At 38.3% G+C, this 26,763-nt stretch overlaps 1 protein-coding gene across 2 annotated transcripts in view; it reads right to left on the bottom strand.

The window, feature by feature from the left end:
* The window catches only part of LOC149238954 (serine/threonine protein phosphatase 2A 55 kDa regulatory subunit B beta isoform-like), a 356,970-nt gene that overhangs the window by 170,738 nt on the left and 159,469 nt on the right, over positions 1-26,763 (bottom strand). For both annotated transcript variants that reach the window (XM_089373252.1, XM_089373251.1), the window contains exon 7: positions 19,230-19,348. In XM_089373252.1, the coding sequence (XP_089229378.1) occupies positions 19,230-19,348 (119 nt within the window). The remainder of the gene's footprint in view (positions 1-19,229; positions 19,349-26,763) is intronic.

The following is a 26,763-nucleotide window of genomic DNA, read 5'->3' as shown; positions in this document are numbered from 1 at the left end:
TGAAAATTATTCCTGTTCAACTCATTTATTTTTGTAAATATTTTATAGCATAATTAGGTAAATTGCGAATAAATATTATGGTATATAAAGACCCATGCATCTTACTAAGAATTATTAGGCATCAGGATATAATACCTTGCATTAGGACAAGGAGGTCGCAAGACCACCCTCTTTGACCTCGGTACCAGTAATACCTGCCTAGCAGGTAAAAATAGCAAAAATAACTATACCTGTTTGTAAACTTAAAATTGCAAAATAATATGTTAAATATGAAAGTATACCTAAAAATTTTTACAATTTTATTATGATACAGGAAACACTACGATGGTAACGACATATCAGCGACGGCGAGATCGGGCAGCAACCTTGTCATTAACACTACCACCATCGTCATCACCATCTTCATTACCACCATCACTGTCTCCATTGAGACCATCATCAACACCAATCGCTCCAGCACCGGAGTTGACCATGATAATGCACTCATTAGAAGCCTTATTGGAAACATTAAAAGGGTCAACAATGGCTAAGACCAAAGAAGAGCAAACTCAACCCATAGAAACCAATTCAGCGGAACCAAAAAATTCTAAGTATAAAAGATCAAAGGAAGATAATTCTAGGGAGTTACAAAAAAATAAACTTCTAGAATTTTCTGGGGGACGAGCTAGAGAACGTGTTGAGGCATGGTTAGAAGGAATGAACAGATGTTTTAAACTAAAAGAGTATTCTTCTTCTTCAAAAACGAAAATTGTCGTATTTCAATTAAAGGAAAGTGCCTTGATTTGGTGGGGAAATCTGAAAAAACAACTACACCTCACAACGGATAATGTCCCTTGGGAATTGTTTAAGGAAAGTTTCCGCGCTAAGTATTTACCTCCTTATTTTCAAGAACAACAAGTCGGGGCCTTTCATACATTAATTCAAGGTAATAAAACAGTGGAAGAATATGAAATAAGGTTTATGGAGCTTGTGAAATACATTCACTACCTAGATTCTGATGAACGTCAAGTTGAACGCTTCATATTTGGGTTAAACCCTCGCATCAGGGCCTTGGTTAGGATGTGGAAGCCATCATCAATAGTCGAGGCGGTAGAATGTGGCCGCTATGCAGAAGAACATCTAGGAATCAAAAAGAATGTCGGGCCAGCAGAACCTCTACAATCAGGGTTTTCAGGAAATACTCCTCGAAATTTCTTCAAGGGAAGTAGCTCAAGACCACCTTATGGTAATAGATTTACCCCAAGAAGTGTAGGAGCAAGAGCTCCCATGGCAATTAATACTATAGCCATTAAATCATCAAACACAAGTCCATGGAAATCTCGTGGAACTGCTAATAGAGGAAGAAATTCGAGAGGAAGCAGCATGAGAGGGCGAAGCTTTTCATTTAGAAATCCACATTATGATTCAAGAGAACCGACCCAAGTTAATTATTGGGGATGTGGAGGACTGCATTTTCAACGTGATTGTACAGAAGTTTCATCAAGCATATTGCATAGGACAGGAAAAGAACCAATACCAAATACCCAAGGCAATCATAAAATCCATGCATTAGTCAACAACAATCAAGTAGCACATCAATCCACTGTAGTGGAATCCTCAGGTATTATTAATGGTATAAAATTCAAAATCTTATTTGATACTGGTGCCACAGATAGTTTCATTTCGTCATATGCATTAAATAAATGTGGATTGGCAGCTTGCAAACAAAATGATTTCAAACAGGTAGAAATGGCCTCAGGAGAACTCCAATCCATAGACTTAAGTGTGGATCAATGCAAAATTGATCTAGGGGTTTGTTCGACTAAATTGAATGTTTATGTCACGACCCTAGGAACTGATGATCTTGTCATAGGTATGGATTGGTTAGAAGCTCATCAAGCTTGGGTAGACTATTATGGGAAAAGAATTCTCGGTATAAATGATGAAGGAGAGGCGATCCAAATTCAAGGTATCAAGAGAAAAGTATCTTTACGCTACATATCAGCAATGAAAATGAAGCGTTGCTTAAGGAAAGGTTGTCAGGCATATGTAATTCAAGAAGTAAGTAAAGAAAAAGGACCATCCTTAGAACAATATCCGGTGTTAGCCGAATTTTCGAATGTATTTCCAAAGGAACTACCAGGATTACCCCCCGAAAGAGAGCTAGATCTCACAGTAGAATTGAAACCTGGTACTCAACCAATCTCTAAAACACCTTATAGAATGACAGCTCCAAAACTTCAAGAATTGCAAATTCAATTGAAGGAACTATTGGATATAGGACACATTCGACCCAGTATATCACCTTGGGGTGCTCCTGTAATTTTTGTCAAAAAGAAAGACGGTTCTTTAAGATTATGCACAGATTACCAAAACTTGAATCGAGCTACAGTAAAGAATCGGTATCCAATGCCTCGCCTTGATGACCTCTTTGACCAAATGAAAGGAGTTGTTGTCTTTTCAAAAATTGATCTACAATCAGGATATCATCAGCTAAGGATTTCGGAAAGTGACATTTCTAAGACAGCATTTCGAACACGGTTTGGGCATTATGAATTCACAGTGGTACCATTTGGGTTGACTAATGCATCAGTAATCAGTGTTGAAAATATCGGTATCGGAAAAATATCGGCGAGGGTCCAGAAAATATCTTATCGGCGAAAATATCGGCAAAATATCGGCAAATATCGGCAAGCATAAAAAATAATTTTTTCAAATTTTTAAATATAGCCGATATTTTGCCGATATTTTCAAAATATCGCGATATTTTCCCGATATTTGCCGATATTTTGAAAATATCGCGATATTTTCTCGGCGATATATCGTTTTGCCGAAAATATCGCGATATTTCCGAATATCGTCGATATTATCAACAGTGTCAGTAATATTCATGAACCTTATGAACAAAGTTTTTTGCAAATATCTTGATCAATTTGTACAAGTTTTCTTGGATGATATTCTTATTTATTCCAAAAATGAGAAAGAGCATGAAGACCATTTACGGATAGTATTATCTTGCCTCAGAAAACACCAGTTATATGGAAAGTTATCCAAGTGTTCTTTCATTCAAAAAAAAAATCATTACTTAGGTTATATCATATCAGGTGAAGGAATCTCAGTAGACCCTGAAAAGGTGAAGGCAATCATGAAATGGTCAATACCGAAAAATCCACATGAAGTGCGAAGCTTTCTGGGTTTAGCCGATTACTATTGAAGATTTGTGGAACGGTTCTCCAAAATTGCAAAACCAATTACAACTCTGCAACATAAAGGTGTTAAGTATGAATGGACTGAGGAATGTAATAAAGCATTCTCTGTACTCAAAAGACTGCTGACCAGTGCACCAATCTTAAGAGTCTCGGATATGGACAAAGCTTTCACTGTATGTACTGATGCATCCAAGCAAGGATTAGGAGCAGTATTAATGTAGGATAGAGGAGTAATAGCGTATCTGTTAATTTTTGGTATGTTCTATGCTAGAGCAATTTATTTAAATTTTCACAATTGGCAATCACATCAGCATTATGATAAACTGCAGATAGAACATAAATATAAAACGCAGAAGACAAGCCAAGACAAGAGGACACAAGATATGGCGCAAGCCAGGGACAAACCCCACAATGTGTGGGGAAACCCTTTGATCAAATCTTCTTTTATCTTCAAAGTTCAGCAGAGAGAGAGAGATAGAGTACAATGATTTTAAGTCAATACTTGACTTGCCAAATAGGAGATCAGACATCAGAGATCTTCACCTTGAAGATGACACAATGAGGTTGCAGATCTGATCCCAAGGACTGAAGATATGTAGCAGATGAACAGCTCAGTCAGTTACCCATATTGCTGAAGCTTTCCTTCCATAAGACTCTCCTTTTCCGATTCACTGATCATGTCAAGGCTGCTAATCTGGTACCTTTCATAAGGACTGGTGCATGGCAGACCTGGTCATTTGTTAGGGCACCCTCTGAGAGCCACAACACCTTAACCATGCCCCACAGTTAACCTGATTACTGCAGCTAGCTTTCATACAATCCTCCAATGATACGCTGCCTTATAGGGCTGCTTACCTTCTGAACGCAGCTACTAGATAAAGGCCTCCAACTGCTGGCTATGGCCTGCGGCCTAGCCCATCAGTGGACTGTAACTTTAGTCCCTTCAAACAGTGATCCAAACAGCGCCTTAAACTACTGTCCCTAGCTCCTCCTTTTTGCGGATTCTTTTGCTCAGCACACCGAGATCAAGAACAGCTTGATTATGCCCAAACAATCCTGAAATAGGTCACGTTGTTACCTACAGCAATGTAGCATTATGTCAGCGGCTTAGGTGACAGCAACTGGGTCTCTTTGAGCTGCGTATAAGGGCTCCCCTTACTGCAGCTAAGGGCACTACTATACAGCTGCTTAAGACCTCCATTTGCTGTGGCTGGAACCTCCTTCTTTGACTGCGGCTAAGGCAGATTATGATTGTGGATAAGGAGTCTCTTTCTTGCTGCATATAGGGTCAATAGACAATGGATTCAGACCTTCATTTAGGGCCTATATTAGCCCTCCTCTCATCTACGGATTGAGCCTCTTGAGACAGCGTATAGGGGCTTATTCATGCTGCACATAAGTCTCCTCTTATCTGCATTTAGATCTTCTTATAAGCCTGCGGCTAGGGCATCATCTGCACTGCGGCTAGGGCACAACTGAACTATGGCTAGGGCATCAGCTACTGCGGCTAGGGCATCAGCAAATGTATATTTTAGGTGTCCCTCCTTCTCCAAAAACCCAAGACGTGGAGAGGAGGAGAACACACCAAGAATGTGTGTTAAAATGACTTCAAATCCTCACCAATTTATACTAGAACGTAGATGATGAATAGACACGTCTATTGGGCTTCTGAGCCTACTCAAGTTGCTGGTCGGCTTGGTAATAATTATATAAACAAAATAAATTCATATCTCCATAAATACTTATCGGAATCGGATGATCTTTGGATCAATCCTACACCTCTCGACGAGAGGGATCCAATAAAAATATCAGCTGTCATAAATAAGCTGATCCACATGGAGTTTGGCCCTAGTTGCCAATTTAACACTCCCTCTCAACTAGGGAGAACTCCATCCAGTGATCCATAAGTCCGACTGTACAATCTCGGCCATCAGTGCCCTGCACTGCTCTGCCCAACTCTGCTCAGCTCTGCTGGCTCTGCTAACTCTGCTTTGCTCAGCTCTGCTGGCTCTGCTCTGCTCAGCTCTGCTGGCTCTGCTCTGCTCAGCTCTGCTGGCTCTGCTAGCTCTGCTCTGCTTAGCTCTGCTGAACTATGAAGAAGAAGAATTGATCGAGAATGTCTCATACCATTCTCCACTGACCCGAAGTCAGTCTCAGAGTGCGTACCACTAGTCCCAGACTAGTCTCAGCCGACCCGAAGTCAGCTTCATAGTAAGTACCACTCCTACCACTGGTCCCAGACCAGTATCGCAGTCTCAGAGAGTGTACCACTGGTCCCAGACCAGTTTCAACCGACCCGAAGTCAGTGTCATAGTATGTACCACTCTCACTGGTCCCAGACCAGTACTGCACTGACACAAAGTCAGTCTCGGAGTATGTACCACTGGTCCCAGACCAGTCACAGCTGACCCGAAGTCAGCGTCATAGTATGTACAACTCCTACCACTGGTCCCAGACCAGTATCATTGATCCCAGATCAATGGAGGTCATCCTAGCATAGGGAGTACGGTAGATACAACGATGCGTCCATCGGTACTACTATGGTCCCTAACTTCATTTCCCTGCTCATTGATCAGATGAGAGGTACTTCCCATGAGTCCCAGACTGCATGGGTAGGATGCCTCGACAGGAGAACTTAATCAATCCTGTCCTAACAGGAGAACACATCAATCCTGCTACAATCGCCATGGAGAACACATCAATCCAGGCCTCACAGGAGAACTAATCATCCTGCCACAATCGCCATGGAGAACACATCAATCCAGGCCTCACAGGAGAACTAATCAATCCTGCTACACAGGAGAGCGAATCATCCTGTTCCACAAGAGAGCGAATCATCTTGTCCCACAAGAGAGCGAATCATCTTGTTCCAGTGCACACCACCAGGGGAGGGTGAGTCACCCTGTGGTCATATGTTGCTCCAGTAGAACTGCAAGCCCCCCAGAGCTCCCAGAGCTCAATGTATACAACATGTAGGACCCTTCTTCAAAGGTCTCTCGACGACTCCAAGTCGTTCAGGAAAATCACAAATTTGATCTTTCCTAGGGGCTCTGTCCTGTGCATCATCCTAATGCGATGGAGCCTCCTTGCTCATCGACTTACCATGATGTCTATCTGCTGGAGCAATCGACGAATACGGGATTCCTCAATAATCGAATCCCACCTCTGGTTGTCACAGAGAATCACAGTGGTACTCATCATGTGAACAAACAGCTCACTGAAGAGCTTCAGCAACCAGACTGCCTCACAGAAGGCCATACTAGCAGCAATGTATTCTGCCTTGGTGGTGCTCAGAGTCACCGACGTCTGCTTCCTGCTCATCCAGGGTATCGAGGCAGATTCCAAAGAGAAAGAGCACTTAAAAGTGCTTTAGTGATCCTCCACACTGCCTGCCCATTCAGCATTCGAATAATAATGCAATTTCATCTTTTCGGCAGTGTATCTCAATCCATGAGAGATTGTGCCCTGAAGATACCTCAGAAGATTCTTGGCACCAATCCAGTGAGGCTCAACCAAATATGAGCTCACCATGCTAACTGCAACACAGATGTCCGGACAGAGGTTCTCCAAGAACATCAACGCGAATGAGTTTATAAAACTCAGAGGCATTTCCCAAATCAGGTCCGACATCACTACCATATAACTTCTGAAAGTTAAGACCCTTGAGGTAGTCACAGGCTTGCAGCTTATCTTTTCACATTCAGAATCCAACTCCCTCTATCTCCTATAAATGAGAGGGTCTGCACCTGTCAGACATAGGTGCCGGTATGAGAGGTTTATCATCCACAACCTTCGAGTAATGGTTTGGATCAGTTTCACTCCTGGTGAGTCTCAGCTGCATTAGACAGCTATCAATCCTCTCATACTATGCCCGAGGTGTTTTGCTTCAAGCCATAGAGAGCTTTCTTCCACCTGTATACATGAGATTCCCGATCATGAGTCTTAAACTCCTCGGGTTGTTTCCAAGCCTGTGGACCTGCAGCATGAAGGGAATGGTCCCCTTATAATATTTTCCTTCGGTACATTTCAGACATGTACCTACATGCTCCTCTTTGAATTCAAGCATCCGAGTCACCATCTGACTCACAGACCTCCAGTGCTGAGTCAACGGACATGGTCCCCAGTGGACTTCCAGCAACTTGATACAACCCAGAACTCAAAACATCTTAACAAGATATATTTTCAAACACGTACCTTTCCATTGATAAGTGCCATCTTGTAACCTTTGATTTTCATTTCCGAGATGGTCATCGGGTTCTTCTTGCGATCAGGTACATAAAAGAGATTCAGGGGTTTCTTGCTTTCGTGGAGGAGTCGACCACTTCCTTGATGACCTGCATTACCAGTCATTCCTTTGATTATTGAAGATGTCCCAAGAATGATTGTTATCTTCATCAAGAGATGTGTCCCTGCCATTCGGACACTCCTTCGCATAACGGCCGAACTTATTTCAACAAGGCATCTGCCTTTCCTTTCACCCTTAGAACCGAACTTCCCAATGAAGGGATCATTAGATGGGCCATCAGAAACTTCTGCTGCGTCATTCTGATAACATTCTCTGCTTTGACTTCACCCTAGGTGAATTATGGGGAACCCATTGATCCTTCTGTCTTGTCCCAACTGCCTTTGGTGATTGCTCTTTCACTCTTGCTTGGGCATTGTCTTCACCTCAGCTCTGATACCATGTTAATTTTTGGTATGTTCTATGCTAGAGCAATTTATTTAAATTTTCACAATTGGCAATCACATCAGCATTATGATAAACTGCATATAGAACATAAATATAAAACGCAGAAGACAAGCCAAGACAAGAGGACACAAGATATGGCGCAAGCCAAGGACAAACCCCACAATGTGTGGGGAAACCCTTTGATCAAATCTTCTTTTATCTTCAAAGTTCAGCAGAGAGAGAGAGATAGAGTACAATGATTTTAAGTCAATACTTGACTTGCCAAATAGGAGATCAGACATCAGAGATCTTCACCTTGAAGATGACACAATGAGGTTGCAGATCTGATCCCAAGGACTGAAGATATGTAGCAGATGAACAGCTCAGTCAGTTACCCATATTACTGAAGCTTTCCTTCCATAAGACTCTCCTTCCTTTGCCGATTCACTGATCATGTCAAGGCTGCTAATCTGGTACCTTTCATAAGGACTGGTGCATGGCAGACCTGGTCATTTGTTAGGGCACCCTCTGAGAGCCACAACACCTTAACCATGCCCCACAGTTAACCTGATTACTGCAGCTAGCTTTCATACAATCCTCCAATGATACGCTGCCTTATAGGGCTGCTTACCTTCTGAACGCAGCTACTAGATAAAGGCCTCCAACTGCTGGCTATGGCCTGCGGCCTAGCCCATCAGTGGACTGTAACTTTAGTCCCTTCAAACAGTGATCCAAACAGCTCCTTAAACTACTGTCCCTAGCTCCTCCTTTTTGCGGATTCTTTTGCTCAGCACACCGAGATCAAGAACAGCTTGATTATGCCCAAACAATCCTGAAATAGGTCACGCTGTTACCTACAGCAATGTAGCATTATGTCAGCGGCTTAGGTGACAGCAACTGGGTCTCTTTGAGCTGCGTATAAGGGCTCCCCTTACTGCGGCTAAGGGCACTACTATACAGCTACTTAAGACCTCCATTTGTTGTGGCTGGAACCTCCTTCTTTGACTGCGGCTAAGGCAGATTATGATTGTGGATAAGGAGTCTCTTTCTTGCTGCATATAGGGTCAATAGACAATGGATTCAGACCTTCATTTAGGGCCTATATTAGCCCTCCTCTCATCTGCGGATTGAGCCTCTTGAGACAGCGTATAGGGGCTTATTCATGCTGCACATAAGTCTCCTCTTATCTGCATTTAGATCTTCTTATAAGCCTGCGGCTAGGGCATCATCTGCACTGCGGCTAGGGCACAACTGAACTGTGGCTAGGGCATCAGCTACTGCGGCTAGGGCATCAGCAAATGTATATTTTAGGTGTCCCTCCTTCTCCAAAAACCCAAGACGTGGAGAGGAGGAGAACACACCAAGAATGTGTGTTAAAATGACTTCAAATCCTCACCAATTTATACTAGAACGTAGATGATGAATAGACACGTCTATTGGGCTTCTGAGCCTACTCAAGTTGCTGGTCGGCTTGGTAATAATTATATAAACAAAATAAATTCATATCTCCATAAATACTTATCGGAATCGGATGATCTTTGGATCAATCCTACACCTCTCGACGAGAGGGATCCAATAAAAATATCAGCTGTCATAAATAAGCTGATCCACATGGAGTTTGGCCCTAGTTGCCAATTTAACAGTATCCCTCAAGGAAATTAAAACCTCATGAAGAACTCTATGCCACTCACGATTTAGAGTTAGTCGTTTTAGTATTAACTTTAAAGATATGGAGACACTATCTAGTCGGGCGAAGCTTTACGCTTAAAAGCGACCATCAAAGTTTATAGTATTTGTTCACCCAAAGAGACTTGAATGCTAGACAAAGACGATGGAGTGAATTCCTAAGTGAATATGACTTTGGAATATCATACATTAAAGGAAAAGAGAATGTAGTGGAAAATGCTTTAAGCAGAAGACCCCGAATATTTTCCCTCATACCTATCAAAGTAGACTTAAGACAACGAGTACTAGAACATCTCATAAGAGATAGCTGGTATTTAAAGGTAAGATCTAGTCTCGATAGTAAAAAGCCAAAAGAACCCAAATTTGAAGGATATAAACTAGAAGATGATGGAATCTTGCGATTTCATGAAAAGATGTATATTCCTGACAATAAGGATCTCCGAGACACCATCCTTAAGGAAGCCCACAGAGCAGTATATTGTGCACATCCCAGAGTAAAGAAAATGTATACTGATACCAAGAAACTCTTCTTTTGAACGGGCATGAAGTGTGATATCGTTCAATTCGTTGCAAAGTGTTTGGAATGTAAACAAGTAAAAGTTGATCATTGTCATCCAGCAGGTCTCTTACAACCTCATGACATTCCTATGACCAAATGGGAGATCATTTCTATGGATTTTATCACTGAGCTACCTCTTACTTCTCAAAAACACAATGGTATTCTGGTGATAGTGGATAAATTAACGAAAAGCGCCCATTTCATTCTCGTAAGAGATACTTACGAAGTTGCTGACGTAGCTCGAGTATTCATAAATGAAATTATCAGATTTCATTGAGTACCTAAGAAGATCATATCAGATAGAGACTCTCGATTCACTTCAAGTTTCTGGACTTACATGCAGTCAGCCTTAGGAACTCAACTAAATTTGAGTACAGCTTATCATCCTGAGATTGATGGGATAACAGAAAGGGTAAATCAAGTACTAGAAGATATGTTGAAGATGTATGTTATAGATCAGCAATCGCACTGGGAAAAATACTTATCCTTAGTCAAATTTGCATATAATAACAGTTACCATAGTTCAATCGGAATGCCTCCATTTGAAGCATTATACGGCAGACCTTGCAGAACACTGTTAAGTTGGAACAGGTTAGAAGATCAGGTGATAGTAGGGCTAGAATTAATCCAAGAGATGGAGGAACAAGTAAAACAAATTAGACAGCAATTAAAAGAAGCACAGGATAGACAAAAGAGTTATGCTGCAGAACTGAAAGAAAGTATGAAGTAGGGGATCAGGTTTCCGTACGCATCAAACCAAATAAAAGCACTATCGGATTCGGAAAATGAACAAAGTTGTCACCTCGATTTATCGGACCATTTAAAGTTATGGAAAGAGTTGGACCTGTCGCCTATCGTCTTGCACTGCCACCTCACTTGCATAAAGTTCATAATGTATTTCATGTATCTGTATTAAGGCATTACATAGCTGACAAATCTCATAACCTTCGATGGAAGGAACTGCAGGCATCAGACGAAGGAATCATATCAGTCGGACCATTATGTATACTGGAACGTAGGGTTCGACAGCTCAAGAATCGTCTGGTAGACCAAGTTAAGGTCCAGTGGGACAAGTATAGTCCTGGATCGGCTACTTGGGAAGATACGAAAATTATATGTCAAAACTACCCCAACTTGTGTCAATTTTGAAGAACTTTATGCCAGATTTTGTATATATTTACTTTACTTTAAATCAGATACTCAAAACCATTTTTGGAAGAAATTTCTATGTTACTAAAATATGATATATGTTACCTGCTTAATTCTACTGGTACGTGGATATCAAGATGAAATATGTTATTTAAATTTACCTTACTAAGTTATGGATACCAAGATGAAGTTCAATATTTGATTAACTTTGTTATAAAATCTAAATCCTGACTTATGTTATGAATTAAGATATTATCTTACTTCATTTATGCATATTGATATGATTAATGAGATAGAAATGAAAGAATGATTACAATTTCAATATGAAAGCCAATAACATAAGCAGGACATGACCAAGTATGTTATACTGTAGATAACAATATGTATGAGCTATACATAAACTGTTTATTTTATAAATATTGATGCATATGTTATAATATATGGACAAGTGTTTACATTGCAGGTTACCAAAATGGCCACGTGATGACAAAAACTTCAGTACAATTAAAGCTCAATGAGGTTCCATGAAAGAGTATTGACTCAGGTCCCACTAGGAGGGGTGGAGGTATTGCCCACCGTTTATCCTCCAAAACCTGGAGTCATGGGAGGACTGTGCGAATCACGCTCCCCTAGACGTGTGATGATGACTGTCAGATGCCTACTGGGCAATCAGGTTGATATAATCGACGTTGATACCCTTGAGAGCCTATGAATGGTTAGTCAGTATAGCTGATGCCATGGCACACTCTAGTAGAGGACGGATAGGATGGAAGCGGAAGAGATTAGGAAGGATAGGATGATTCTAGAGTAGCTAGGGAACCAACTGGGGCAGAACATGAATATTATAGTTGTAAAATTTTAAAATATTGAATAAAAAAAAATTTAAGTACCCATATAAAATGAATTCAATCTTGAAATGTAAAGGCTTATATACTCACATTAATCATTAATATATTTTAGAAACCCTAACTTTGAGACGAAGTTTTTGGAAGGAGGGATGTATGTAATGACCCACCTATAACTATAAATAAAATACAAGTATTAGCATACATACGAGACCTCCATACGATAGCTACGTATGCATAGACCCGCATGTATCCCATTATATATATGATAAATCCTTAAACTAACAGAAAATGTTAATTTTAATTTACAAATTAAAATTTAAAATTTAAAATTTAAAATTAATAAAATAATAAAATTAATTAATCAAAATTATAAATTAAATTAATTCATTAAAATAATAAATAAACTTTATCAAATCAAAGCTCCATATTCGAATAAAATCAATAAAAATCAAATAAGATTTGGTTTTATAAAAATTACACGTATCAAAATAATGACACGAAGATGGGAGGAAGGCGGTGGACGGGGAGTTAAAAGGAGGAAGGAAATCTTAAGAAGGGGGAGGAGGAAAAACAGAGAAAAATTTCAATTTTAACACAGAGATACAAACACTCTGGAGTTTTGAGTTTTGATTGTACTGGAGTTTTTGGGCATGGAGGATCAGATTGCTTCGACTGGAAAGCATTCTGAAACTGTGTACCCAGGTTGTACTCAGTTCAGCAGGGTGGTTTTTGGCTATTTTGGTAACACAGTCGGACTAGAATTGCAGTAGAGCAGACAGATTTTTCAGCGAAGCAGACAGCTGGACAAGAATTGCAGCAGAGTAGACAGATTTTCAGCAAAGCAGAAAGGTTGGTATTCATTAGATTAAATTTTTTAAAAATTCTCTATTTAAAATTTCATGTTTTGCTATTTTGAAATTAGCATGAGATTAAGGTTCTTACACAAACAATGGGCTTTACATGGAGACCACCAAATGGTGGGGTGTTTTTCCTCCAACATCTTTCCATCTACAACATAGTTAGAAACATTATCTGTGATCACTTATACAACATTTTCAACCCCTACTTAACTACTTCATCTAGTAGACAAAATAGCAATTGTGCATCCTTCACCTGATTAGAAGCATCAATAGATTTGAGAAACATAGTACCTTTTGTACAAGCAATTAAGAAATTTAATATGGTGCGAGATCTACCATTAGTCCATCTATCAGACATAATTGTGCATCCTGTTTTGGTCTATGATTTCTTGAACTCTGTAAGGTACTCTTGTATTCTTTGGACTTCATTTTGTAAAAGTGGCCCCTGATATCTTGAAAGCTAGGGCCTTTGAAGCCAGCTCCACATGAAGCTATAGCATCAATCATGGGCTGATAATACGCAGAAATTAGAATTAGTAGCATTAAAAGTTATGTCTACATCATACCACGATCTAGCAATGCATTCATATGCAGCCTCCTTCTCTATCTTCTTCCATTTAGCCTCAAGGGTTGGTTGAAATCCAAGGGTGGTGTGAGGTACAAAAGAGTCAATCCCTTTACGGGTTGTTGTCCTCTTCAAGTTCAAAGCACACTAGGGCCAAAAGTACCCTCTCCAACTCTAGCAGGGAAACTAGAGGAATCTTCAAGAATGGACATATATTCTTCAAAATCAAGGTCACTAAGCATAGCATCATCCTTTTGACTTTTGCATATATCTTTTTTAATTTTCTTGTTTTTCCCCTTTTTTCGTTGTATGTTTCAATAAGACTTTGCATCTCTGCTTTAATATCATCAACAACATTTTCACAAGCTTTTACTTGCCCTCTCCAATGTGCTAAGTGTTCTTTAATTCTATGGATCCCCCGACCCTTAACTTTCTTCCCACAATAGTTGTAGACTTTTATCCCTTGTTCATTTAAATGGCAGTGAACCCAAGTTGGATCATTCTTGTTTTTGGGAGCCATGACAACTTTTACAGGAAGAAATGAAAATATGCATAGAAAACCCCAGGGTTTTTAGAATTCTATGGCAAATTTATTTATTTTTTAGAGAAAAATAAAAAAGGAATAGAAGCCACGAAATACCTGGAGAAGATCTGTAAATTTTGAGAAGAGAAGAAGCTCCCACAAATTAGAAAATAAACTCTTCAATCAGCTCCAAAATCTCCCTCACAAATTTGCCAATGAAATCCCTCAAAATAACCCTGCAAATTTCAACAATAGTTGAGAAAAAAATAGAAGAAAATAACGGCCACAAATTTTTTGCAAATAAAAATTACAAATTTGAATTTTGCATAAAAACACTAGGGTTTTAAATTTTTAAGGGAAAAAAAGAACAGATTTTTGAATAAAAATAGAACAATAATGGATGGCAAAATACCCTGATTTTCTCTCTAAATTTTCTAAAGAAAATCAGCTCCAAAATCCTCTCAAAACAGCACTGTAGCAACCCCTACAAATATGCATAAAAACAATAGGGTTTTTAAAAAATTTTGAGAAAAAAAAAAAACAAATTTTTTGAGAAAAATATAACAATAATAAATGGCAAAAAATACATTGATTTACCCTCTAAATTTTCTGGACAATATAAGCTCCAAAATCCTCTCAAATCAACTTTGTAGCAGCCCCCACATTTAATAAAAAAAAAAAAAACCCTTCAACCAACTCCAAAAGCCACACAACAAAACCCAAAGATCTTTGGGGAAAAAAATCCTTGAAGTAGCTCGAAAATCTCCTTTAGTAACTCCAAAAGCCACACAACAAAACCCAAAGATCTTTGGGGAAAAAAATCCTTGAAGTAGCTCGAAAATCTCCTTTAGTAATCAGCCCAACAACTCTCCAAAACTCCAATCAGTTTTTCAAAACTGCAAAAAATCTCCCTTAAAACAACCCTACAAAAAACTCTTTGAATTCTCTTCACCAAACTCAACTCAAGAATTGCAAGAGGCTCAAATGAATAGTGTGAGTGAAATAGAGGGGATGGTGTGTTTAAATAAGTTTAAGGGTTAGGTTAGAATTAGAAATTATGAAAAAATAAAAAATAAATAAATTAAATTAAATTAAATTGTATTTCCTTGGGTCGTGCAGCCACAGGCAATACGAACCAGCAGAACCAACCTCCAAACCGATACTAAACGGGCCAGTTCCGCGGTTTGGTACCTATTAGGTTTTGGTAGCATCGGAAGTGCTCTAGCTTTGAAAATTGGTGGAGAGGCTAAAGACACAAGAGTTCTAAAAAACCCAGAAATCGTTTGGTGAAATTCCACCCGGATTGTATTTTATTAAAATAATTAACATTTTTAATGGAGTTCCTAAGTCTAAACTTAAGGAAACTAAAAAATTACTAGATGTTAATCAAAATATGGGTGAGAATGATCTAGAAGGCGGATCAAGTTATGTTTTAATTTAGCCATTGATTAGAGACTTAATCTCGGTCGTTGAAGACTCAACAAGAAAAGTGTAAAATGGAGACTTGGGGTTCATTTGCAAACACACAGACAGATTGAGGAAATCGATTTTATGAGGTGAGAAGTTCTCAGGAGGGAAATCGATTGGGGAGATCTTGCACCTGAGAGACAGAGAGAATCTGGGAGGACTTCCCGGAGAATATTGACAGAGAGGCAGAGAGAGCTTGCAGAGAGTCAGCACAATAGCAAGGAGAGTTGATGTCGAAAAGTTGTCTGTCACGCGAAATCCAAAACTGCCGAAACAACCAGCAAAGCTAACGCAGATATAGCACAGTAGCCGGGAGAGCTGACACAGAAAAGTTTCCTATCACGCAGAAACCAAAACTATCGGAACAGTGGAAACTGTCGGGAACTGCCGGAAGTGCTGAGAACTGCCAGAACTGCCGGGAGAGTTGACTCAGAGGGCAGAGAAGGTGATGCAGGGCTGACACAGAGCTAGTGCATAAATAGTCAGGGTTAGCCAGTCTTGTGCCAGATCAGCCAGAATTATGCCGAGTGAAGTGAGCTAAAACTCACTCATATTTTCTGCCAATATTTTCTCTGTAAAGGATTGCTAGATGAGCATCCAAGATTTGTATTCAGATATTTCTCCTGCATAATAATAAGCCCTCAGAACTGTTGCACCAGTTTTCCTACATTAGATTTTTACGGGGACTATTGTGTCCAAATATAAGTGTGACCTATGTATCTTGTTCTTTGCTCTGTTTTTTGTTTCATGAAATCAAATATTTAATTAGTGTAGGGTGCAGAAGTAATTGGTTCAGTATTCAAAAGAATAACTTGGTTAATGTATATTAAAAATCAAGTAGGTGAAGTAGATTCAGATTTGCTGCAGTAGGGGTTCCTTCAAGAGTAGGAATTTTCACAGTATCGAGCCAACCTATTCTGGTTCGAAGGCTCGGTTCAAACTGGAAATGGCCCCAAAACAGTCAAACCAGCCGGTTCCGGTCTGGTTCTAATAACATTGGTTGCACATGAACCCCTCACATTTGATTAAGGCGGAGAAAACCCAAAGAGGAAATCTATAAATAAAGGAGTTGGAATCACTTTACCATCATCAAATTGGATTCAATTGTCTCTGTTTTGTTTGAGCGTGAGACTCTGATGGTTTTAAGACCCCTTCTTCTTGATTAGTTTTGGTGGAGGTGATCCCACCCTAGCTAATCCCTTCTCTAGTTTCTGTGGAGGTGATCCCACCGTAGCTAGTCACTTCTTTCTTTGTTCTAGCACAGTGTACTCCCTTGGGAGTAGCTCGGGTCTGTTTTGGATTGCAAGAAAAAGGATTTGAAGCAGTTCTGCTCTGGTTTGGTACGCAAGGAAGTATCCTTCTCTGTGGTTAACAAGCCCTGTTCAGGAACAACAAAGGTCATCAAGGAGGAAAAACCGAGGGCTATAAGCTTGGAAAAATGCGTCGTGGCTATGTGGTACAGGACAGCAAAGCATTGAAGGAGCAGCGAGGTTGAGCAGCAAGGTAATCCTGTGATTGGACCACAAGTACGGCCACAAGCTGCAGGGCCAAGTTGGTCGAAACTGGACCTATTGCAGGGGGCAAAAGGGCTAGGGCTCCTCTGTCTGTCCAGAAGCAAACTACAGGTAGACACCAGCAGCAAACAAAGCAGAAGTCTGGATGCTGCAGCCTATACTTCCAAGGGCCAGTGGATAGCATTTTGAACTGGGCAGTGAACAAGTTTGGAGGCAAGACTGTAAGGGCAGTAAGACAGTCAGCCCAGTTAGGCTATCATTAGGTAGAAGGACTCTCTGTAGGCCAAAATCTATTTATTAAGTAGAACAAATCCTTCTGGAAGCTGGTTAATTTGATTTGTGGAATCAGAACTATTGCATAGATATTGATTACTGATGTAAACACTGAAGTGGACACTTTACATCCATAGATAACTACTGTTGGTATAACAATCCTAGTAGCTTTTGTAAAGATCTGATAGATGTGAATAAATTGATGGTGGTAAAATCTACTGTCATCTGCATTATTGTATGTTTATATTATATCTGCCTCAAGTTTAAGTGTTGTGCAATTACTTATGATTAACTTATAATTTTGAAACCCTAAGGGCCAAAATTACCTTAGGACATTACAGCGAGGCTAAGGGAGAATTCACACAAGACATCTTGAGCAGAAGACATATAGACTCGAGAGAGAAAAGTCTTAGTGATTGGGTGCAGAAGGTCATTGATTCAAGTGCAAATGGTTCGAGGAAACTGCAGGGGGCAACAAAGGAGATCCATATAAACCAGCAAGATATGTAGAGGGTTTCATCAGCTGGATCAGTTCCAATTTATTGTTGTATGCATTTTCCCCAGTGAGCCATTTTTCCGGGAAGGGAGCCCTTGTAAGTTTTTAATTTAATAAATGAAGGACATTTGCAAGGCAGAAAATCTTGTGTGCATGTGAGATTGGTATTTAATTTGGCTTCTGCTGTTTATTTTATTTGTGTTAAAATCTCAGCCATGTTATTATTCAATAGATCTAATCTGCTAGGAAGTAATTAACCAGGTGATGGGGTTAGAAAATCAACATTGAATTGGGTCATCACAATTCCACTCTCTTCTTCCAACTAAAGCTGACCTTTAATTAAGTTGGGTACACCCACTCTCTCTCTCTCTCTCTCTCTCTCTCTCATATTTATGTCTCTTTACAGTGTTTCTTTATCAGACAAACAAATCAAAGATCATATTCCCCCAGATAATAAGCAGTTTGATGGTGGAATTTCTTCAAGAGTTCAGCAGTTATATGCTGATGATGATGGGGTATTCATAAAACCTTCCATGTTTGTATCAAGTTGGGCCCTCACAAACCCACTCTGTCTTATTACAGCTGCAGTTGTCTGTACCTGCTGCTCCTTTTGTATATTTTATCCTTCTCCATTACCCTGTGTTCATATTGCGGTGGGGAGTTTGAAATGATGATAATCTTCACTTGTAGTTACTTGACATTATAGCTAAGAGCCCTCATTATTGTATTACTAGGTTATCGTTTTATAGCCAATCTAGTCAACATTATTTTATGCTATTCTAGGTGGCTAAGGCAAACCTAAGCATTTCTGTGGGCCCATAACCCCCTTATGGGGGAAGCGGCCCCAACCTCATAGGTCATGTATAAGTACAAACTTTCTGAGTCTTTTGTATCATCATCTTTGATTCACTAATGATCGAGTCTTTTTCCCAAAAGTAACATATTTCTTGTTCTCTTGTTCATGGGTTCATTTCTCTTTATGTAATATTTTAGCTCAAGGTTTATACTGGATTAGGGTTTGCTGAACTGTTCACAGAAGATCCCCAACCTCTTTTCAAATATGTCTTCAGTATAGTCAAAACACATCTGGCGAAATTCAAACATCTTACAAATTCTTGAATAGTATAAGCATTATTAAATCAAAGTCAATTGATAATCCACCACACTAAAGAACAAATTGAGACTTTGAGAAGATGCACATTACACAGTAGAATACATAAACAATTGGATAAAGGAAATAACTGCTTAACAAATACAGCCATAGCTTAATAACAGATAGTGACACATACAGAAGTATTCTACAAGAATGTGTTCTTCAATCTTTAATGAGCTCAAATGGCATATTTATAGTTATTGAGACAGTCCTAGCATAGTCTTGACTCTTATCATATCATAATAAAGCACATCCATATTTAGGACAGAAAGCAAGTACCAGTAAGATCCTCCATGTTGGCAGGTTTGATATCTATAATGTTGTAACTTTCATCGCTAATTGCCAAGTTCCATAAATTGATTCTTAGGTCATCAGCTGAAATAAAAGTTTCCCCATCACTGAATAATAAGAAACAAAGACCAGGCTAACAGGTTAAAATCTGTCAACAAATTAAAACAATAATCAATATACATGAAATCAAACAAGCATTTTGTGGCATATAGTTCAAAGTAATCCAGTGAACAACATAGATGATAGTAGAGATGCATGACAGAGTAAGTTTTCCCAAATAACAAGAACTACAGCCATTCCATGGCATTGTCAATCAACCCATTTATGCTGATACAAACCATTTTAAGTTTGGAATCCAATGAAATAAAATCGATTCCTCTGACTTGTTATGAGCAAATATTTTGGAAGATGATGTAAATGAATAACAGGGATTCATAAATATCCTCTAGAGTCTAAACACATTTGACAACCGACCAAAGCCCTTTTCACCGCTATCACCCGATCACCATTATAATATGACCATTGTAGTATGTACTATGTAATATGTATAATCTTTGACCATTATAATATGGACATTATAACACAGATACCAAGTTCCAGTTCAAATTCAAATTCGAATTTTGCATGATGCGAGAAAAAACTGGAACGAAAAATTCCAACATGGAAAAAACTCAGCAGAAGACATCTTAAAATTTGAATTCATTTCACTTTCAAGATTTCATAGTCAAATGCCAGTGAGGGTGGCTTCCCTCACAGATCCCAACATGAACAGATACAAGATTCTGTAACAAATAAAATATATAAACAATATAAATATAATGTAAAAGATAATAATCATAAATAATAGTTAGTTAAGTTAGTAATTAGGTTGAAGAGGCATGTCTAATAGGACATGACTCTTCATGAAGAGACGCTTGGTATATAAGCGAGCCTCTCGTTCTCATTTGTAAATCTTATCATTCTTTCTTATTCATTTTTATTTAATATAATATTTATATCCTAAATGGATATCTTGACATTTCAAGTCTTTTGGAGTAATTAATCTGTAGAAGGAACTTTGTTCGCTTCATTTGGTATCAGAGCCACGTTTGGCTGATCACCAGGCCTTTGGCTATCAACATATCATCAACCTTGTTGCTGTCATAATTGAAGCGTTTCTCTATATATTGGGAGATTCTCCATTTTTTAGGCCTTTGGCCATTAAAAAAAAAAATTAACCAACAAAAAATATAAGTAAATAAATTAAAAAAAGAAGAAGAAAATAAAAAGTAAAAAAACAAAAAGCCCGTGGTTTTAAAAACAACCCATGGTAATTGCCCATGGTATTTTAAAAAGTTAAAAGAAAAAAAAGAAAAACAAAAAACAAAAGGAATAAGTTTTACTTTTTACGTGGAGAACATTTTAACGGAGGTTTTAAAAACAACCCATGGTAATAGCCCATGGTATTTTAAAAGTTAAAGAAACAAGAATAAAAAAGCTCTTACGTGAAAGGTAAATATTACTTTTTACAAGAGGTTTTAAAAACAACCCATGGTAATAGCCCATGGTATTTTCAAAGTAAAAGATATTTTGATAACATTGGAGAAAAAAAGTGTGATCTAAATAATTTTAATCGTTCAAATCTAAAGATTGTGACTGTACCAAGAGTCATGTCTCATCCAAGTTTTCCGAGAAAAAAATATTATTATAATTATAAAAAAGGATACTATATAAGCCTTATATAGTTACATATAAAAGGAAAAGTGGGTCTCAAAAAAGTATATATAAATTTCATATAATTATAATTTTATAATATATATAAATTATTATTATATAAATTTTTTATTAAAAGAGCGAACCAAAAAAAGAAGAAGAGGAGAATATTTGAAAAATATATATAGGAGAAATAAGTGATATTTTATAATAAAAATAGCTCCAGTTGACATATTGTTTACGTAATAACATTAAGGAAAAAATGGAAACTAGTAATGAAAGGTTTCCTGAAACCCGTAGTACATGTGTTCGCACACTATTTAACATCAAAGGATCACTCGCAGGAAGAGACATCATAATCTCTATCAGTCCTACTGAAAGAAGTAATTATGTTAGTTCTAAATGTGCTAATCAATTGGTGATTCTTGAATCAAATATAATTGAAACAAATTTTTTTGGCAAACAATACGATATAAGCAATTTACACCTAAATATTGGAGATTATACTTTTACCTCACAATTCACTGTGCAAACCCTATCTTTTAACGATAGTGACATTGTTTTGGGATCACCATGGATGAAAACTCTAGGTTCCTTTATTCTAAATACTAAGAAAAAGTTTTTAACATTTTCTTACAAGAAGAAGAAAATAACGCTCCAAGATGTTACACTGAAACCTAATTCAGTAACGCCAGAAGATATATCGGATATTTCAAAAGTAATTTCTCAAGAAGGTAAAAAAGTATTGCAAAATATGCAAAATGAAATTGACAAAATCACTATTGACAAAAATGAAGAAGTTTCTCGACTTAAAAACCATAGTGAAAAATTGTTGACGCAAATTAAGATACTAAAGAAGTATAAGAAGTCATTAGAAAACCAGGTACAACAACTTATCAAGAAGGAAGCATCAAATGTAGGAATTCAAGTTGATGACAAAACAACACATACCGATTCAGTGAATGTCACAACTCAGGAAGAAGACAAACAAGTTGAAGAAAAGACACGCGTGGATGTTGCAATTCAAACGATGAACATCCCCAATGAATGTTTCATAACAAACTCAACATCTTCGCCAGAAGAAAATATAAAAATTGTCGCATGCCCAGTAAGGAAAAATCAAACAAAAAAGGTTCCATATCGACATCCGAATCATGAGAACAGACGAATCAACCATGCTACATATTTGAACAAGTCAGAACCGAAACAACAAACTGATGTTCCGGATAATAGTGATGTAATCTCAATCCAGTCTTATGCTAACAAGTCGTCACAAAATTCCAGTGATCAGAATGCTATACAGAAGATTAATATGGGATGGCCTGATCCCTTCTCGGTGCGACAATTTTGTTTGTCACTAAGAAGATCATATCAACTTGTATCGACGAGGATGATTATTCCAAAACAGAAAGACTTTCAAAGCCGAAAAAGAGATCAAGCTTTTCTTCATCGACAAGCTTTGAGGACAAATCTTTTTGAGGAAGAAGGCAATGTAACAAATAAAATATATAAACAATATAAATATAATGTAAAATATAATAATCATAAATAATAGTTAGTTAAGTTAGTAATTAGGTTGAAGAGGCATGTCTAATAGGACATGACTCTTCATGAAGAGACACTTGCTTGGTATATAAGCGAGCCTCTCGTTCTCATTTGTAAATCTTATCATTCATTCTTATTCATTTTTATTTAATATAATATTTATATCCTAAATGGATATCTTGACATTCCAAGTCTTTTGGAGTAATTAATCTGTAGAAGGAACTTTGTTCGCTTCAGATTCAACAGAATGTGGCGCATGAATCAGCCTCCATGGGGATTGATCGGGGTACAGTCAAGGAGCAGAGGGATTTTAAACTTTTATCATTAAATTTAATAAGGATGTCTCTCATTGCTTGCTTCTTCAATTGGTCTAGTCCTTCTAATATAAAGCACAAGGAATTGTAGAACAGACTCTTGTCCCTGGAGGTGTATCTGGGATTCGATAAAATTTATGTTTGAAAGAATTCGATGTCGGGATACTCTATGCTTGGAGGTAAGCAGACTCGAACTAGTGTTTTGTGACCTATCTATGCATCATGGGAGTTGGTGTTGAAGAATCTAGGGCATTCAGAAAATACAATGATTCTTCGTTACATGATAACAATTTGTGAAGTATTTATACAATTTATCTTAGCTTGATGTTTCCATTATTATTAGTGTGTGTATGTTAGCTTCATCAAACTGCTATCAAGACAAAAGAGACAAGAACACAAATATTTGGCTTTCTGCCAGGGCCAAAACCTCTCCCTCTTGGAGAGGAAAACCCACGCAAAATTCTTCTTATAGAGATTCCATTGACGAATACCAAGACCATGACCCTTGACACAATCTGCCTCTCCAAGACCAAGACATCAATCCTCTTCCTTGCCACTGCTGAGATCATCATCACTGCTGCACTACTGCATCATTGATATCTTCATTTCTGCTGCCATCATTGATCACTTCATTGCTGCACCATGACTGTCCCTTGAAATTGCTACAGAGGTGATCTCTGCATTTTCAACGAGATCATGATCTTACACGAACTGGATCATGACTTTATCCTTGTCACAGCTTCTTCCATTATGCCGAGAATATAACCATCACTGTCATTGCTACAGCAGCACTTGACACTGCTTGAAACCCTCATCACTGCACCTCTATATACCTGGACTTCGGAATTCTTTTCAACATGATGATATATACATATGCCAAGACTGAGATCTAGGATCATTGCGATATCTATTAAGTTGAGACAGTGAGGATAGTAAGGGTTCTGAAATCCTTCCCATCATATACACATACCTTGACTGCTGTGAGGTAGATCCACTGAGATTGTGATCTTACCTTCTAACTAGGCCGAGACTGTGATCTTACCTTCCTTTCATCATGCCAAGATTGTCATGCTCCTTCACTGTTATGGATCCGAGACTGATCATATTGTTACTGTTGATACTGCGGCTTACCAGGACTATGGAGATATTCTTATGCCGAGGTTAACTATCCATTCGAGGTCCTGTCTGCTCCTCCATGCATCCGAAGTGTAGCTTGCCTGCACCTAATACCCATCCGAGGTGCAGTCAAGCCCTTCCTTGTATGCCTACTCGTAGTGCGGATCTGCTCCTCCATTCTCATGTGAAATTTCAGAGAAAGAACCCAAGATCTGTCTCTTCTTATTTGCAGAGACCTGCACCCATCTTCACGAAGTTTCAGAGAGAAATGCGAAACTGTGATCTGCGTTTTGTGGATACCTTGACGGGGTATTTATAGTGGTGAGCCACCTATATTTGAGCCGACATGAACCCATGAACCGTCATGACTATTTCCTTGAGCCGACGTGACTTTCATTTATTTAATTAATTCTATTTGGAGCCGACATGAAGAATTTCTTCTTGTTTTCGCTTGCAGACTTCTTGGAGGATTATGCTTGGTCTTTGGAGGGCTTCTTCACAACTTTGTGGACTTGTATACATTTACATAAACTCATGAAGAGTTTCTATACATATGACATGACTCTTTGACATATAAATAAATCCTAAAGACATCAAGAAGAAGTCTTTCACCTAGTGACACTTCTTGTAATGACTGTCCTACGTTAAAGAAGTTAAAGAGTCCTTACCGAAACTGTAAAGATTACTGAAACTGTGAACTGTATTAATTGATTTGATGGAGTACTTACCTGACCTGCTACGACTGTTGCGGTGATGACCTGCTACGACTGTTGCGGTGATCTGCTGCAGAACTTCTCTCGTTACCGAATGACCAAACCACCCAGCCGAACCGAGTATACCTGGATACTCAACCCAGTATGCCTCTCAACCGGAGCATACCGTTCCCCCGTGCCCAGAGACTTCAAAACAAGTAAGGCTCAAGCTCAATAGTTCTGAATTATAAGCAGTATGGATAATTTCCTCTCCTTCAAAACTCTCCTTCGTCCTTCCACCGCCCCCGGTTCAGTTTTCCCCCCCACCTTTATAGCAGAGGTTCCTCCCCCTCTGGCATCCGTTCACCGCCTTTATGAAGGATAAGATTATGTAAGGCGGTCACCGCTTGTTCAGATATTTGTCTTGAATAGAATCAGATCTTCATATATCGAATGGTGTCACAATCACTTTAATTATGACAGATGGTACTTTATTTTAAATGATATAAAAACATGATGATTTTTAAATATTACATATTACTTTATGTCTTATAAAATATCAAGTTTAATCATAAGGTTTATGGTTTTAGTTTTATTAGTATACAATTTGGGTTATATATGTAGACATATGAATAAGCTCAACTATATTTCTTACTGAGTGTATATTTCTTCTATTTACGAGAATTAGGTATTTAATTTACCCCGTGATATTTAATTCATTTATCTTATATTTAGACATTCTCCATGAATAGTCGATATATAGTCGATGTATATATATATATATATATATATACTAGTGCATTGTATATGATGCATGCATATGTAGCTATCATATGCATGCCTCACATGCATGCTAATATTGCTATGAGGTTCGGGTTTTGAGATGGGTTGTTACACTTCTTGCTCATGAAACCCATGTAGCAAGGCATACAAAAATAATTTATTTCCTTTTATTACATCATTTACAAAGATCATGTCATTATGAAGACCGAACCTAGTTACACTTTCTTCAACACTCCCTCTTAACTAGGGAGGTATTCATAATGGTACTTGGTCATTCTCAATCTGAAGAATTTCTCATAAGAAGAATCGGATTTGCAATCCATTTGTTATAGCGTCATTTCAACCAACATTGTTTCATATAGCAAGGCCTTGACAGGTAGCTCCATCTCTTTCTTAAATCAGAGCACAATGTTGGCGAGACCAATGACTGATAGACAATGTTCCACCAAGTTTCAGGGACGAGGAGGCGAGGGAGCAGGGATACACAGGAGCGGCCTATGCAAAAGCTCCCCACCAATTTTTAGGAAACGTGGGGGACGTCGGGGTCTTAAAAACTTATAAATATAAGATATAAATCGATGAATCATATAATTGAAACAAATTTAAAACGAAAAGCATGATCATTGATATCATTATCATATAAATTATAATCATACATCATACATGTAATTTTGTAACTGTATAGTGTAACTACTAGTCTACTAACTTACTAACAATGCACAATGAAAATAAATTATAAAATTATAATTGTTTAAAGTTTTAAACTTTAAACTTTAAACCATATTGATGTTCCACTTCCAATTATGAACATTGAATATTGAATAATATAAAAGTAGATTCTGATACATAAGCGACAATGTTCTGTTCAACAAAGGAGCAGACAAAAGGTTGCTTGGAGATGGCAGCAGTGTTCATTTCAATGAAGGAGCAAACAAAAAATGAAATGTGAAAAGAACATAATGCAAACTCTTCACAATCAGTTAACAAATATTAAAAATTACGATTTTTTTGTTTCACAAAAAATATTTGCAAATTTTTTCTAGGGAAACGACCCGTCAAGACCCCTCAAGACCCCTTTCACCTGGGAAACGACCCCTTTCAAGTTTCCTCGCGTACCCTGTTTTTTGGGAGTGTGGGGAAACGACCCCTTTCAAGTTTCCTCACGTGCCCTATTTTTTGGGAGCATGGGGAAGCGTTCCCTCTCGTCCCCAAGTCCCCAGAGCACGAGGGAGCTAGGAAACTCGACCCTCAAGTGGGGGGACACGACCTCATGGAACAATGTTGATTGACACACATCATCATTGTCTCTCTTAGGGTCATACCCACCCAGGTGTTCTCTGAGTATGCCCTATAGAACTATTTTCATCTTGAGTTCCCAAC

Source organism: Pinus tabuliformis, chromosome 8 (genome assembly GCF_031772625.1).
Source record: "Pinus tabuliformis cultivar Carrire ecotype Pingquan chromosome 8, CPIR1, whole genome shotgun sequence".
Lineage (NCBI taxonomy): Eukaryota > Viridiplantae > Streptophyta > Pinopsida > Pinales > Pinaceae > Pinus > Pinus tabuliformis.
This window is presented reverse-complemented; position numbering and strand designations above follow the sequence as displayed.